Source organism: Ixodes scapularis, unplaced genomic scaffold (genome assembly GCF_016920785.2).
Source record: "Ixodes scapularis isolate PalLabHiFi unplaced genomic scaffold, ASM1692078v2 PGA_scaffold1__304_contigs__length_218370807, whole genome shotgun sequence".
NCBI lineage: Eukaryota > Metazoa > Arthropoda > Arachnida > Ixodida > Ixodidae > Ixodes > Ixodes scapularis.
Genome location: NW_024609846.1, coordinates 199,148,245 through 199,165,442, shown reverse-complemented (window position 1 = coordinate 199,165,442; position 17,198 = coordinate 199,148,245). Strand labels below are relative to the sequence as shown.

The window sequence follows — 17,198 nt, the reverse complement described above, 5'->3', positions numbered from 1 at the left end:
CGGCTGTTTGACACTGTTCGCCATTTCGCAGGACAAGCAAGGCATATTGGATCGGTTTGGGAAGTTTTTCATGCAGGAGAAAGCGTCCTCATGACGCGAAAGTGAAGGATCGCCAACTACTTCGCACACGTCAGATTTTCTCGCGAGCATGCTTGCCAAGCTGGCGCATGATTTCCATAGCTGCAACGATTTCTGCGGCAGTGTGTGAAAACATGTTGGTAAAGCCTCCGAGGACAACTTTGATTCGTTCGAACTTGTCTGTGCGGACATTCCCATTGTTGCTCCTGCCACGGATGTTGCGATCGTAGACCTTGCTTGCGGCCAGGGTAAGCACGAAGTGACTTCGGAGACACTTCAGGAAATGCCGACAACTGCGTAGACGTGAAACGTCCTATGACCGCTTCGAAACAATGTGGAGTGCAGCAGCGGTGACAGTGTTCTTGCGATGCCTGGAGCAGTTAAAAAAAAACTGATGCTTGGATAAAATTATCGGCAAACTCCACTTAAATATTTTTAGACCGCAGCTCTTAGGCGCCTGTTTCCGGCTTGAGCGGCGTCGCCGTCGGCATAACTGCGCGGTGCATTATGGGTAAATTTCCCCGCTAAATCTAGCGGAAAAATTTCCCCGCTAAATCTAGCAGAAAAAATTTTCCCGCTAAATCTAGCGGAAAAATTTCCCCGCTAAATATAGCAGAAAAAATTTCCCCGCTAAATCTAGCGGAAAAAATTTCCCCGCTTAATCTAGCAGAAAAATGTCCCCGCTAAATCTATCGGAAAAAATTTCCCTGCTAAATCTAGCGGAAAAAATTTCCCCGCTAAATCTAGCGGAAGAAATTTCACCGCTAAATCTAGCGTAAAAATTTTGGTCACGTGACCTGGGGAGTCACGTGACACTCCGAGGTCACGTGACCCCCTCCCGAGGTCACGTGACCTCTGAGGGGGGCACGTGTTTGCCCCCACGTGACCCCACCAAGGTCACGTGCCCTCGGGGGGGGGGTCACGTGACCCCCCCCCCCCCCGAGAACACGTGGCCCCCAGTACCCTCCCCTCCTCCTCCTCAAGAGCTGCGCTCCAATTCGGCGTTACAGGGAGTAATAAACGGCTTTCACTTTTTTTACTCGGTAACGCTGCCGCTAGTTGTTCATAACCAAGGTTTGTTCAGTTAAATATACGGTCAGAGCGTTTCTCAGTGTTCTTTTCCACCTTCGAGGCTGCTGGCACTGTTTTTTTGGCTCTATCGCTTTTATCGAATTAGCGCTTATATCAAATTTAGTGTGCAATTTTGTGTCTAGATGGTGCTGTGTGACTATGTTGCTGTGAACAGGATTTCTACATCTAGGCACAAGCTCACACACTAACAAATTATTTGGACTCAAGAACATGCGTCGAAGCGACAGCAGGGGGCCCTGGGGCGGTGTCGATTGTTTGTTAAACAGGAATTGGTTGTAGTGGTCAGTTGTAGTGAAATTGGTTGTAGTGGGGAGACCGTACAACGCCATCCCGGCGTTGTACGGTCTCCCCAAGATACACAAGGCCGGTGTACCACTTCGACCTATTGTGGACTTCACAACGTCACCAACTACCTCCACAGGCTCCTCTCACCCCTTACCGGAAAGACTCCAACGTACGTGCAGAACTCTAGTCACTGTTTCCGATTTAGAGCTACGTAACGACGAGAGCCTCGTCTCTTTTGACGTGGTGTCTTTGTTCACCAGCATCCCAGTGCCATTGGCGGTATCTGTTGCAAGAAGTGCTCTCTCGGCAGACGAAAAACTTCCGGAGAGAATGTGCCTATCAGTTGACGAGATCTGCCGATTACTAAAGCTTTGCCTGAACAGCACATACTTCTCATTTAGCAAGGAAGTACTACAAGCAAACCAGCGGAACAGCCATGGGGGCAGCCACATCTGTGACAATGGCGAACCTCACAATGGAGGGCATCGAACGCAAGGCTCTCGACACTTTCAAGCCTGAACCCAGAACGTTCCTGCATTACGTGGACGACTGCTTCTGCGTGGTTAAAACCAGCAAGGTGGATTGTCTTTTAAAGCACCTGAACTCGGTGGATGAGTCGCTACAATTCACGGTCAAACGCGAAGACAAAGGTTCCCTTTCCTTTCTGGATGTACTGGTAACCAGGAGTGGCAGTGGGCTAAGCTTCTCTGTTTACAGGAAGCCAACCCATACTGGAAGATACTTGGGGTTTGATTCCCAGCACCCCCGATGTCATAAGGCGTTGGTGGCCTCCGCACTCTTCAGGTGCGCCTTCGCCACCTGCTCCACAAAGAAGAGCCTCCAGAAAGAAATCAAGGTCGTAACATCGAATCTCCGCAAGAGTGGCTACCCTAAACGGTTTATTTTTCGGATACTTGAGAAATCAGGGCATCCACCCCTAGGGCGCAGCAGTTCCCCTTCCGATTGCGTCTATGTCCCCTACACTAGCTGCACCAGCGAGGCCCTTTCTTGCGTCCTCGGTCACTACGGGATTGCGGTGACTCATAAGCCCGTGTCGACAATCGGTTATCGCCTGCCCCTCCCGAAAAATCGGCCCCCCAAAGGAAGGGCTCAAGGCTTGGTCTACCGCATACCATACAAAGATTGCCCGGCCTCATATGTTGGCGAAAGTAAGAACTCCGCCGAGAGGCTCACGCGACACAAATATGATGTCCGAAGAAGGATGTGGAGGCGAGCGCCCTCGCGAAGCACGCAGAAGCAGCCGGCCACACAGTTGACTTCGAGGGAAGCACCGTGCCGGCCTTGGAGAGGAATTGGCAAAAGCGGCTCTTTGTTGAGTCTTGGTTTATCCAGCATACAAAGGGGTTCGTGAATCGTTCTTAGGGCTCCCTGCCCAGTATGTACGTCTCGGGACTGCGTGACGTGAGCAAAGCCTTCTACATCCGTGTGGGCATTTAATCAATGCATGGTTTCTTTTTTTTGTCACTCACCTGTGAACAAGGGACCGAACTGGTCCTGAAACGTCGGGTAAATGTTTAATAAATCTTTGGTTAGAGTCCCTATTTTTCGCTTCATGTCTATTCCTAACCAGGCAGAGGGCTGCCGAACGTTTACCTTCAAGCTAGTGATAAAAGCCATCTCCATGTGTGCACGTTGCACCCATTAGGATGTTAAGCATTAAAGCCAGCAAGTTGATAGTCAGCGGTGTGTATGTCTTTTCCTCTCTCGTTTTTTCTACGCTGTAACTGAAACCTGCAGTACATTGGACACATAGGAGATTGGCCGAGACTTTATTTTACTTCATTAAATGGGCGTTTTCATTGTAAAGGCGTTCATTACAAAGGTGTTTGACTGTACAGGGGAAGTCCCCAAGGTATTTACTCAAGAATAAGTTGTCGTCCACCGGAAACAGAGCACAACTTGCGTCATTAGGCAACCGGCGGCCACTGAAAAAAGTCCGCCTGGTCCGTGTCAAGCAAACGGATGTTGGCTCCATTGACTGCCTGCGGACGTCTGATCCCACTCTTGCGGTGGTCATACTCAAGACTGGTGGCAACTGTTAACATCCGTGTGCTCTACTGACTGCCAGCTCCCGGTTCCACTAGTCTTGGAGAGGTCCCAGGGTCAAACCCCGCATGAAGTGAATTTTTTTTAGTGCCCACCAGTTGCCTAGAAGGCGCAAGTTGGGCTCCATTTCAGGTGGAAGTCAGTTTATTCATACAACAATTAAGTGTTTGTACCAACTGTGTCACTCCCTGGATGTTGTTTTTTATTTTAAAAAGCCTATTTCTTTTTTATTGCATAGATCACTGGTTTTTAACCACTGATGTTTTGAGGACCCCCTTCTGGTTCTACAAGGGGATGAGGGCCAATCCCCCAGGGGGAGGGGGTATTGGATGGTTACAGTGACAAAGGTATATAAGAAAACTAAATATGTGCAAACCAACTTTGAAGCTCTGTAATGGATAGTATTCAACCCTGCTCATTCAGCACATATGGTTTGGTCTATTTAGCTCTGTGGGACAGCCAACATCGATAATAAAACAAAGTTTTATTGCTCGGCTTCACTGATGGTTGAAAACTTCAGGGACCCCAAAGAGTCCGCAGACCCCCATTTACGATCCACTGGTGGAGACAGTACCAGTGAAATAATGGCAAATGTTGACCTGCATAGCACAGAAAGGACATCTATCGAGCGCAATTTCCCAGATAGGTCCATTCTATCATTTTGCTTTTGTAGCAGTAGCATTTATGAAACAGGAGGGCATCAGATGCACTGGTAATAAACACACTGGCGACAATCGGTGTGCAGCCTAAAGGCATCTCGGTTGTGTTAGTATGTGGTTATTCACTTTGGATTGTGTTTTGTTTTTATGTTCCTCTTGCAGTTGACTGCATTTGTGAACACTGTGACATGTTGATGTTAGCATTATGAGTTCATTGGACAGTTGTTTCTTTCATGTTCATGCCCTACTTCTGTTTTGTTCAGGGAAAGCCGGTCTATGTACACTACGGTACGGCGGCCGATTTTGCTCTTCTCAAGAGCAAGAACGTGGAACTGAATAGAACAATTGCCATCATCAGGTACGGCAAGACGCATCGTGGCAATAAGGTGAGCGGAGTCTTTCACTCATATAGGGTGTCTGAAGTCACCAGGCTCAATCTAAAATGGACTGTAAAAATCAACGCCTGAATGAAGCGATTTAAACTTTTCGTCAAATGTGTACTTCTCAGGTCAGTTTTGCCTTGTAAAATTGCAAAGTGTATCTCTCTTTCTGTAAAATATAGGACCAAAAAACTTGCCAGGGTCAACGGTGACGCAGACGAGAGAGTCGAGCGGGGGGGGGCGCGTTTGGCGCACGTATTGACAAATGGCGCTATGGGTAAATTTACCCGCTAAATTTAGTGGAAAGCTTACCCCGCTAAATTGAGTGGAAAAAATCCGCTAAATTTAGCAGAAAAAATTCCCCACTAAATTTAGTGGAAAATATTCCCCGCTAAATTTAGCGGAAAAATTTTCCCGCTAAACTTAGCGAAAAAAATTCTAGCGGGGAATTCTAAATTTAGCGGAAAATTTTTTCCTCTAAATATAGCGGGTTTAGCGAAAATTTTCTGCTAAATGGGAGGGGAGCACTCTCCGTACCTTCCCCTCCTCCTCCTCAAAAGCTGCACTCTAATTTGGCGTTACAGGGGATTGTAAACATCTTTCATTTTTTTTACTTTAAGTTTTGTTTTTATTGTATGCATTTATTTTTAAACCAAAGGTACACTACAAAATGATTATCTTCATTTTAATAAATCACGGTCATCGTGAGCAGTCTCGATAAGGAGGTAGCACCATCTATCAATACGTGCACCAAGCACGCCCCACCATCCGATTCTCTCGTCTGCGTCGCCGCCCATTGTTGACCCTGGCAAGTTTTTTTGTCCTATTTCTTTTACAGAAAGGGAGTTACGCTTTGTAATTTTACGGAAACGGGACTACCACCAACCCCTAAACATTTCCCATAGAGCCAATGGAGTCAGCTTTTGTACAGCAGCACCAAATTCCTCTTCCGTGGTGGGGTGCTCTCCTTACTCAAACAAGTTGATAATTTAGCTTTAGTAACCACAAAGTGTACGTCCGGAGCTATGAGAAAATGTTCACGCTCTATCGCCCTATGTCCCCAGCTTCTGTAATTACAGTGTGGTCCTAATATAGAGAATTTCAGTCATCAGGAGGCGGAACAGAAAAAAACTAGCGCACCCGTGGCCAGGGTTAAATTTAATTTATGTCAAACTAAAATGTAAAGCCGAAATTCGCCTCTCCTTTGCATTGTCCTCCGTCTGTTTGAGAACCGCGCGAGAAATTTTTCAAAATTAAACCTTATTATAACCGTGAAAGAGTGGAGTTGTGCATTAAGTGAGACTGCACCAGCTCTACAACTTTAAATCGTACCACATCACTTCATTTCATAAAAAATATTACTTTTATTTTTGATTGCAAGATTAACAGCTACGAACAGCAAAATTCAACGGTAATATTTCTAGTGAAAAACTTCCGAAGACACTAATCAGTTGTGAATGCGAAAGCATGAACGTCGTTCTTCCGCTTGCTTAGTTCGTCTGTGGCGTACTGCTGAGGTTGCGGCTGACGGCCGAGCGCACGCTCTCGTGAAGCGGCCGTGCCGCGCTCAGCTTGGCCATGCGGCCTCTCCGGAGTCTGTCTGGGCGGGCCCTGCGGCCAGCCGCTCCCTCTTCCCGGCGGCCGGGCCACTGCGCCTCCAGGGCTTCTCTGTGGGGTGGTGTTCCTTGGAGCTACACCATGCGGCAGCCAATGAAAGCCTCGTTCCTTGAAACTATGACGCGCGCCAGCCAATGGGAGCCTATCCATCAAATCGCTGTTACAGACGACAGGCTTGGCTCCATTGGGACAGGGGAGTTTAGGTGCCGTTTGGCGCGACTTCAAAAGCTGATAATGCTGGTTCGCTCCATGAAACCCAGTTCATGCTTTCGCATTAAAAAAAGAGTGAATACGAAGGGGTGCGAGCTCACCTGTCATGTGTTGGGATGAAGAAAGAAAAAGGCTCGATGTACACCTAAGCACTTCTTATGAGTTGTGAATGCAAAAGCATGGACGTCATTCCTCCGCTGCCTTATTTCGTCTGCAGCATATTTGCGTCGACGTCTCCTCGCCGCTCTGACCTTGGACGTTTTGTGTTAGCGGCGCGCTGACGGACACGGTGCACCATGGGGTGGCCGTCGTTGAAACTGACGCGCAGTGGCCAATGGGAGCCTCGTCGACGCGCGCCAGCCAATGGGATCGAAGTCAGAATCCATCAGCTTGACTCTGCTTCTTTGGGATCGGGGAAACTAGGTGCCGTTTGGCTAGGCTTCTTGCTTGGTTTCATAGCTGGGAGGTGGCTTCACTTTGAGAAACGATATAGGGTGCCTTTTGGTGCGGTTTCAAAGCTGATGACGTTGGCTCGCCTCATGAGACAGTTAATGCTTTCGCATTAAAATATATTGCAGTTCTGGTCCTTGGCCTTGGGGAATGGCCTCATCAAATACGTTCCTCAACAAAGCTTCGAAAAGATTATACCAAAAGCGTCGAGCGAATTCGACTGGCACGCGGAATGCCAAAAACCAAGACCTTGTTTGCAAGATCCTCGCGTATACAAAACCACACGCAGCGATGCAACCGTTACAGTGGTTACAATGTTGGGAGAGGAAAGCAGTGGTGCCGAAACCCGGGGTACCGACGGTCTTGACAGCTTACGCAACCGCCACTTGGTCGTTTTGTTTTCAGACCAAAGGAGAAACAAACAGAAATGAAGATATAAGATAAATTACATTTCATTTTCATGACGCACGAAACACGTTGTATAGAAATCGGGGTTGTATGAAGAAGTTTTATATTTTCGTTTTTGCTTCAATGCCACCAAAGCACCGCTATCAGTGGCAGCGCTATTGACAGCGCCGCCTACGGTAACGATGCAAATGTCAGTGCCGCAAAACTTGGAGTGTGACCGGGGGTTGCTACTGCTCTCTTGGGCCAGTCAGAGTGAAGGAGCAAAGAATGCAACAGCTCTGCGCAGGAGGCGAGCGCTTTGACGATGCATTCTCACATTTCGCGTTCGGACACATCGATTGGCTCGCTGAGGTGATAGCCTTCTCTCTTTGTCAAGTTAAGCTAAAAGCCTAACTTGACAAAGGGTACAGCGTGCCCCTAAAAAAAATTTTGTGTTTTTTTTTTTTTTTTTTTTTGTAAAAATAAGCTATGCCAAATGCTCATTCTCAGCCCAAATATAGCTCTACTGGTCTGGACTAGTAGGGGGTAAGGCTTCAGGACAAACCGTTATTTTGTTCAAGAGGTACAAGTGATCTTCTGGGAACGGAAAAATGGGGCCCTGTAGTTGACGCCATTCATTCTCGTGTGTCTGGGGGCAGGGGCGTAGCCTCGTATGTCGAGAGTTGGTTATATTCTGAAGTTTCACATTTGAGATGCATGATGGGCAGAGAGAATCGAAGAATACTTTTTCATGAATTCATTCGATACTCTCAAGCTTTCTCTATAATTGGTATTTATTTATTTATTTGTTTATTTTATCCTCAGGGCCGAAGCATTATAGAGGGGAGGGGCCTTACAAAAACAATAGATAAGAATAAAGACAGGCACAGTATAATCAACGTAAAATAATATACATGAAAGGAACACTCGATTTTGGTACGAAAAATATTATACAATATTACCAACAGCTTCGCGAAAGCAATCACCGTCAGTGATGCTTACTAAAAAGGCAGGTAAGCGATTCCATTTGAGGCTGGTTTTTGGAATGAAAGAATATAAGTAGGTTACTGTGTTTTGATAATATTTATGACAATAATCGAGACGCTGTGAAGTAAAGAAAGCAAGTTTTATCAAGCGTGATCTAAGCATTTGATTATGATGATAAATCTTACGGAAGAAACAGAGGCGAGATTGTTTTCCGCAAGCGGAGAGGGAAGGAAAATTAAGATAGTACTAAGCATTTATTTTTTTACTTGTTTTAATTTGTAGCATTCTTACGGAGCGAGATTTGCAGTAGCCTCATCATCATCATTGTTTATTCAACCTGGAACCTGGTTATCTGTCGGAACGGGTGTTTGTGCGCAGATCAGGCAGGCGGAGAAGAGCGGGGTGGCTGCAGCGGTGCTGTACCACGACCCCTTCGACGACCCCGGCGACCCCCCGGTCCTTGCCAACGGGGAGCGGCTGCCAGGGGACGCTGTGGAGAGGGGGAGCCTCAAGACCTACCCAGGGGATCCAGGGACACCTTACCTCCCCGCTACGGGTCGGTATCCAAGAACGACTGAATTTTTTGCTGGGAAAGTTCGCCAGGCGACCGCTTCCCATTCTTTGCGTCGACTTTCTCAACGGTGCACCCAACTTTAGAATCGCCCTGTTCACTTTACCAGACGGCATTTGGATGATTGCGTCTGCCATTGCTGGCTTCACAGGCTGTATTCATACATTTATACATAAAGAAGACGCCCCGTTGCTATGGTAACGAACCATAGCAGACAGTCTTTATCGTGCGGCAGGAGACGGTGGGGCGACGAGATTCGGTGCATACTAGGGCTCTTTCGCCATGCTTTTCAATGGGCGGAAAGTGAACAAAAAGTGTTTTAAATTAGGACTTCACCCAGATGATGGATTTTTTCAGTGCCAATATATTGACCAGCATTAGACAAAAAGTATGACTACAGCTCACAATTTGGATGCAAATTTTTGTACTGCAACATGGCGCTAAACTACCGATGTGCCTTCCATTTAACATATTGCATTTGTCACAATATGATCCACTTTCCACGAGTGTACTTTTATTGGCATGCGTTTTGGAGCCACTGCAGTGGTAGCAACATACTATTGGTTGTTTGGGAGAAGTAGTGTCACTCATCAATGTCTTGTGTGTTGTATTTCTTGGGAGCATCAATATTGTGCCTTATATAGACCTCGTATGAGCACCCAGTCAGTTTGAAGAGATCAATGGGGAACAATATCGGGTGATCAATATTTAGGAATGAAACAGCGGACGTTTAGAAAAAAATATTGCAAACAACTGCCCAAAGTGCTGCGATTGACTGCAGTAGCTGCTGCATTGTGGCACGTTGAAGAAGATTTTCTTTCAGCCAGTGCAATGTTTGTAATGGGTTCTTTGCTTTTGGTAGAATTGACGTGGGAGACATGTGTGAGGAGCTGTGTGTTTTGGTGGAATGATTGTGCGAGATGTTGCATGTATTGAAAGAGGACACAGAGACGTGCTGTTCTTTTGACTGACCTTCAGAATGGGGGCGCCTGCGGTAGAAGAATCGAAAGTATGCATGCGAGCTGTTCTGTGGAGGCAAGGAGCACCTCTACAGAACACCTCGTGTACATACTTTGGGCAGCGGCAGTGGGGAGGTGAGGGAGTGTGTCCGCACAGTGCAACCACGTGGGTATTTTGCAATGGCAACTGCCGGAGGGGGGGAGGGGAAGAAGGGAGAGCGTTCTCTCCGCGACCCCGCAATCATGTGGGTTTTTCGGTACAGCGGCAGCCTACAAGGGGGAAAAGGGGGGGGGGGGTGAAAGAGAACTTTGCTGTGTGTGAGAATTAACGGGGAGATGGAGAGCAGTGGAGTGTGGTTTTGCGTTCGTACGTGAGTATTTTTTGCCAGATAGGGGCACCAACAGCTACCGCCGTAAAATGACCAATGAACAGCACGGGCACCCGCTATCAACACGGGAACTGATACCGAAGATTGCAGACAGCAGATTTGCGTTCCACGATGTGAGAAACTTGCTACGGATTCGTATGTCATGGGAACCGATATCACGCATGCATACTGCCTCATAAGTGGCAGAGTTGGCAATGCACGCGGCTGCTATGCAGAGGAACTTTGTTCAAACCCCGGTTGTCCCGCAGTTCATACTTTTTGTAAAACTTGGCTCTTTTGGAAAGTTCCAACCCATTCTTTGCTTCTGTCGTGTGTTCTGGGCTCGTTTTCACCTCAAGAAAAAAATATGTTCTACACATTGTTCATACGCCGCTCGAAGTAATCTTACAAGACCTATTTGTCGGAATAAGAAGCGATGCGTATATGGCGTTTGATGTGTGTATATGTTGATCTGTCTAATCTAAAATGTACTTATCGTAAAATACCAGGCAAGCGCCCACTCAAAATTGAGAGATAATCGCAAAAAAATGGGGGATGGGTGCTTGTCCGGTCATCACTTTTACATATCAATGTACTATGCATATTTTCTTAGATCTTTCAAATTTGGGAATGGGCACTTAGTGTGGAATGAGCGGATGCACGGTATTCTACGGTACATATATCTTATTTCTCTAGATAAGAAGGGGAAATTAGTAATGCTCCACAAGGAGCCGGACTTTCTATACTATGGTTCTTGAGATGAAAACGAGTATAGTTCACAACACTCCCAAATCTACCGCCGGTATAAAAGCGGCAGTAGCGTGCTGCTACGGAACAGTTCTCCCTTCGATGCAAGAGACTGGTGCCTTCCTCTTTAAATCCGTAGGTGCAGGTTCACCTCAGTACACGTTTATTAACGTGAGACATTCTCTGACTAGGTGTTAGGCATTTCATGAAGCCAAGATAAAAGTAAAGCCGGGATAAAAGCCTGGCCACGAGGCTGGACACTGATTGGTTGACGAATGGGATTGGTTGATGGGTGGGAAAGGACGAGTGAGTTGCTCGATGCTGATTGGTTAACGGGAGGTCACGCGACCACAGGGGTGGGCGAGGAGGAGCTCGACCGCCTGTGCACGCTGAGGGAGAGGAGCTCAAGAGTATGGAAGGCTCTTGAAGGTCGCCAGGTTTATCAGCCGATTAGCGGTAGTATTGCTCCATTCAAGGAACAGCTATCGAGTGTACGCATGGTTGTTCCTAGAAACTCGGAGTATCGCTAAACATTTGTGATGCAAGAACGTTTCATGTATGCAACACAATTGCCTAGCAATTTGCCATAAATTTTTTTCACTTTCACGTTTGTCTCCTATTTTTATTGGTGACAGTATTGCGGACACAGCAAACTTGGGTTCCGTTGTGGGAAAAAACCCGCGGGAGCCCGCTACGAGCTCGCATGTCACAGGAACTGATATCGCAGATTGCAGGCGCAGCTTTGCATTTCACAATTAAATGAGCATACAGGAACCCGCTACAAACTCGCCTGTCACGGGAACCGACATCGTGCGTGCAGGTCGTGGAGTCGGGCATCAAGGTGCGATAAACATGCAAGAACCTGTGCCGATACCACAGTTTGCTCGGCCGATGCGATTCTCGTCGGGCATCGCTGGATTTTTTGGCGGAAACTGGAGGTGAACAATGTTTTTGAATATTTAGCCTATGGATATGCCGCATCGCATATGCCGCATCGCATAAGCCGCTGCGTGCGGCAAGAACAAACCAGAAGGAAGGCTGGTAGCAGAGTAGCTATGTCTTTATTTGGTTCCATCTGCAATATAAAGTTTTCTTTGCGGGAGGAGGGTACTGAAAGGGTAGAGGGAGAGGAGGAAAGGCAGGGTACCGACTATTTCTTGCATCGGCGAACGGAATAGGGGCAAGGAAAGAGCTCGCCTGCGCGGGAATAAAAATGCTGAAATACAACGCTAGTGACAATACAACAGGATATTTAGCCAGAAACACGGGCTGGGCACTCTCTCGAGGGAGGGCGTTCATGCAGGATTTCACGGTAGTTTCTTTGTCACCGCACAAACAAACTATGCATGCATCGCTGTATGCTCGGTCTTCGGTCCAGTGTAATGCTAATGATCGAGACCAGATGCCATAGAACTTGCCGTTATCCGATTAATGCTTCGGCCACAATTTAGGCTTGCAGTACCCCGTAGATCGGTAAATAAATAATTGAAATAAATATTTGAATTTTCAGTTTTATTGCTGGTCCCCATCCCTTTAAAAAATTATACCATACAATACTGCGCATCCGCCCATTCCATGTTAAGCGGCCACTCCCAAATTTGTAAGATCTGAGAAAATATGCACAGTACATTGATACGTAAAAATGATGACCGGACAAGCACCTATCCCCCATTTTTTCGCGATTATCTCTAAATTTTGTGTCGGCGCTTGCCCGTTATTTTACGGTAGGTGATTTTCGAAAATTTTCATTGAGAAAATGGGGCCTGTTCCCGGTAGTCGACGCCATTCATCTCCATGCATTTGTAGGCTTTGTCAGCCGCCATTTCCTCGTAATGAATTTCTGAAAATCGCTGATATTGGTAAGCTCTGAAACTTTGGCATCTGGTTTGAACTGCAAGTGCTACTTTTGGGCAGAAACGGAGCAATGAGCGATGTGCAGTTCATTTTTGCGGCGCAAGCAAACACTGCGACGCTCCTTCGGAGACACGTTGTTGATATCGCCGCGTACATCGAGTCTCATTTTCTCAGTTGTCTGCGTGCCAGTTTGGCCAGCTTGATCCTCCACCTGCCTGGTGATCCGCAGGTGGAGTGGTGACTTTTTAGAACTTCCTAGGGTGACCGCGGAAGAGTAGAGAGGGCGACAGCGGTCCCTGCCAGGATTCTCGCTGCACGATAGTATGCACGGGGAAAGCCCACCCCCAGGCATGTTAAAACGTGCGCGCTTGAATGCTTCGGGTATTGTACTAAATAGAAACGCAGCAACCAATCTGCAGTAAAAATATAACGAATACGATAGCGGCTTTTCAGCGAGCCTATGCTGTACACATTTTGAGGCACTGTATGCGTAAACAAAATGGTGATTATTTTGCAAAGTCCTTGTATCCGATTCTCTTGTTGCACTCCTTTTTGGGTGTTTTATGGGGAGCTGAAGTTCTCGCACTTTATGGGTGTTGTTGCAGTGGCAGGTATAGTCTGAAACGGCACAATGATCTGCTTCTAGAAAGAAAGATTGCTTGGTTGATTTTTGTCGACGAGCCTTGCATTCTCTCGCAGAGGATGTGTACACGCCCCCCGGGAGCGACAGTCGGTTGCTGGATCTTCCGTCCATTCCCGTGCAACCCATCAGTTATAACGACGCTCAGGAGTTGCTAAGGTGACGCCCTCTTTGTTGTGTTTGTAATTAGGATATTTTAGTGTTTTGCTTACGGATGATTCAGGTTTTAAGTGTTTGGGATTGTGCGTAACCTGCAGCTGTAATTCTTGTCTGAATTGTTTTTGTAATTTGTTTCGCAGAATAATATTTGGTCCTCGGGAAAAGGTGATCTTTTGAAGCAGTGGTTTTCTTGTGGGCCCCTTGGGGGTTTGCAGAACTGATGGGGGACAACCATCCGCAGCGAGGGGGTGTGTTAAATGAGTAGAACAGTCACAGGTTTACTGGAATATAGGTCAGCCTCTGTACTGAGGTAGAGAGCTCTCCAAAATATATTACAAAACGTTTGAATATAAGTCAATCCTGATTTGCGAAAAAGACGGAGGGAACTATAAGCTGTCCCAAATCACCAGGCTCGATCTAAAATGGACCATAAGAATCGACGCCTGCACGTAGCAATCTAAACTTTTTGTCAAAGGTGTATTTCCCCAGGTCAGTTTTTCTTGTAAAACTAGAAAGCGTAGCTCCCTTTCTGGAAAAAATTGGGCCAAGAAACTTGCCAGGGTCAACGGCGGGCTGTGATGCAGACGACAAAGTCAACTGGCAGGGCGCGTCGCCTATATTAATAGATGGCTCTACCTCCTTATTGAGACTGCTCGTAACCACCGTGGTTTGTGAAAATGAACATAACCTTTTTTAAGTACCTTTGGTCTAAAAGTTAATGCGGACAATAAAAGCAAAACTGAAAGTAAAATAAAAAAGTGTTTGCATAACGACGGTGCTTTTCCTGCCAACAGATTTCGTCTGTGTGTTGTCTGCTTTCTTCCGCTCGTCAACTACACTTTCGGACACTGCTCCCGACGCCATCTATCAATACGCGCACCAAACGCGCCCCGCATCTCGACTCGGCCGTCTGCGTTGCCGTCCTCCATTGACCAGAGCAAGTTTCTTGGCCCTGTTTTTTTTACAGAAAGGGAGCTACGCTTTGTAATTTTAGACAAAAAAAACGACCTATGAATACATCTTTGACCTGAAGTTTAGATTGCTTCATGCAGGCGCCGACTTTTACGGTCCATTTCAGGTTGAGCCTGGTGAATTGGGACACCCTACAAATTCATGCTTATTTCGCAATATGCTCCCTACTTGAAATTCATTGCACTGGCCACATAACATCCAAACTTCCAGAACGGTCAACTGCATGCCCTCAGCTTACCTCACCATGCTCTCATGGAACCATCTTCGAGTGTGTGGTATCTACTGTTACTGATGGCTAGGGTTCCGCGTTTTCGGTTTTTATTTTTTAAAAATTCTGCATACTTTTTTCGCTGTTTATTTTAAAATTCAATTTTCGTTTTTTTTTTTTTTTTCGTTGTATATTTGTTCCCCAAAATGTTTACCCCTTTTTTTTTTCGGTGAATATGAAGGAAACGGAATCGGACACCGGATCAGATGATCTTTGTAGCTGTGATATTTGTGATCACTCAAAGAATAACGACACATATACATACAACGTCTTCGCTACAACTTCCGTCAGGACACACCTCAAAATCGCGAAATTTGCGTGCATAATCTTCAGCGCGCTTCTTTTTTTCCATTGTGACGACGTGATCTTCTGAGGTGATGACCGTACAAGAACTAGCAGAATGGCAAAAAGAAAAAGAAAATCCATTGTATTTTTTTTCTCTGAAGTGCATGAAGCGAAAAACCTTATGCTAGCCCACATCCAAACTTATTTTTTTAGGACCAGGAACTTGACTCGCGAAGGCCAATCCAATGCCTCTTTTGTTGCATGTTGAACCTTGAAAGACGGCAATCATGAAGGCGTCAGACAATGTCAAACCTTGCAAAGCCCTCTCTCTCTCTCTCCCCCCCCCCACTTTCCCACCCACCTCGACGCAGCCCTAAAAAACTGACCTTTCTCCGTTAAAACCGAGTTTAGGAAACGGATTAGACATACTTTTATCGGTTTAAACCGAAAACGCCGAACCTACAAACTGACCTTTTTCGCTTAAAACCGAATTTCCAAAAATGAATTCGGCATACTTTTATCGGTTTAAACCGAAAACTCCGAACCCTACTGATAGCTTTGCCTTTAGAAACTGCCTTAATAATTTCAACATTTTTTCTCTTTATTAACGAGCATTGATTTGCATTCTTAGGACTTGTTGTTTTCTCTCGTTAAATTACTAGATTTTGTAGCCCACTCCCTTCCGTAATTTCCTTGGAGTTTAAGAAAAGCTAAAACGGATAAACAGTGGCGGAAAAAAAAAAATGTCGACCTATATTCTAATTAATACGGTCATTCCTCGAGTTCAAAAATGTGATGTTTCTGGTGTGTATGACAAAAAAATTTTTAAAAAGTTTTATTGCTAAGTTTTTTTTTATAAATGGGGACTTTATGAATCTTAAAGGGCCTGTGGAACCCTGTTTGAAAACCCCCGTATTAAATCATGACACAGATTGCGCCCTATGACTTTATTCCTACATCAACATGCCAATTGCCAGGCGGTTACAGCAGTACCGGTGGCAAGATCATTTTTCGTTTTTATCTATAAAGTATGTTTTAACAGAGAATGTGTTATATGGCTGGCCCCTAACCATGTCCGGCTAGGTGCCGGTCACAGAACTCGACGGTCGACTGCCAGTTGAACGTTGACGCAGCGCTTGTCTCTTTCTTCCTCGAGTGCTTCCATCAACTCCCGGTGAAGGAAAGAAGTCGCGTCTTCAGACATACAGCAGCGCCAGCGGCGCTATGCTCAATGAAACGAGTACACTCTGGGCTTCCCCAGAGAAAGAGGGCGAGGAACCGGCGGAAAGAAAAAAATGCAGACACTCGCTTTGCCTCGAGTGCTCAGTTCCCTTTGCCGCGTGCTGGCGTCAGTGCTTTACTCGGTGCTGCCGTGTTTCAATTCCTCCTTTTTTCGCACGCTCCCTCTTCGGCGTCTCACACTCCAACTGGCTCTGAGAAAGTTGCATTTACACTGCAACCGCAAAAGTAAGACGTCCACGGCACGCTCAGTCGCTTGCCTTGCACAACACGGGGCTGCTTTGCACCATCCATTCTCCACAAGGGGACTCAGTTTCTTCACACAAACAAGTCGCATTCTGTGTTACAACTGCCTTTGCCACGCTAGTACGGCAAAGGTGCAACATTTTGGTTTTTTCTGTAGATTTGTAGAGGCTGAAGTTTCCTCTTTCTTGTTGGGATATGTGTGGAAATTTTTTGTCAGCACTAGGCGATTATTTACAAATGATAGTGTTTAGCACAGTCTCATGGGAAATCTGCCGCTGCCAGATGAAAGGTGACAGTCGGAATCTATATGACTGGCCATAATAGTGAATGAGACAAATTCGTAAATATCCTTTGTAGTCACAGCGCAGCATTAAAGCAGCGAGGAAACAGGTACGGGCAAGTACAAGGGATATGTCGACATGTGCTCTAACCTGGGTAAACGTAACAGGGAAGCTTAATTTCACTCATGATCGCAACTATTTTATATGATTGCAATAAATCAACATGTATACCATAACTTATTGTTTCTATACTAATGCACAGCCGTTATTTTTTTTGTTTATGATGGTCAAATTCGAGAACGACTTCAAGACCGCTCGATGCTTCTTTTCCACAGGAGCGGCCATGCGTTTACGCTCGAAACTGACAAGCTGCCAATACAAAGTACTATGTGCAGTG

At 46.2% G+C, this 17,198-nt stretch overlaps 1 protein-coding gene across 3 annotated transcripts in view; it reads left to right on the top strand.

Moving 5' to 3' along the window:
• LOC8024355 (putative N-acetylated-alpha-linked acidic dipeptidase) overlaps positions 1–17,198 on the top strand; it is a 104,846-nt gene that overhangs the window by 42,638 nt on the left and 45,010 nt on the right. For all 3 annotated transcript variants that reach the window (XM_029994301.4, XM_029994300.2, XM_040208118.3), the window contains 3 exons: positions 4,445–4,567; positions 8,591–8,768; positions 13,411–13,510. In XM_029994301.4, the coding sequence (XP_029850161.2) occupies positions 4,445–4,567; positions 8,591–8,768; positions 13,411–13,510 (401 nt within the window). The remainder of the gene's footprint in view (positions 1–4,444; positions 4,568–8,590; positions 8,769–13,410; positions 13,511–17,198) is intronic.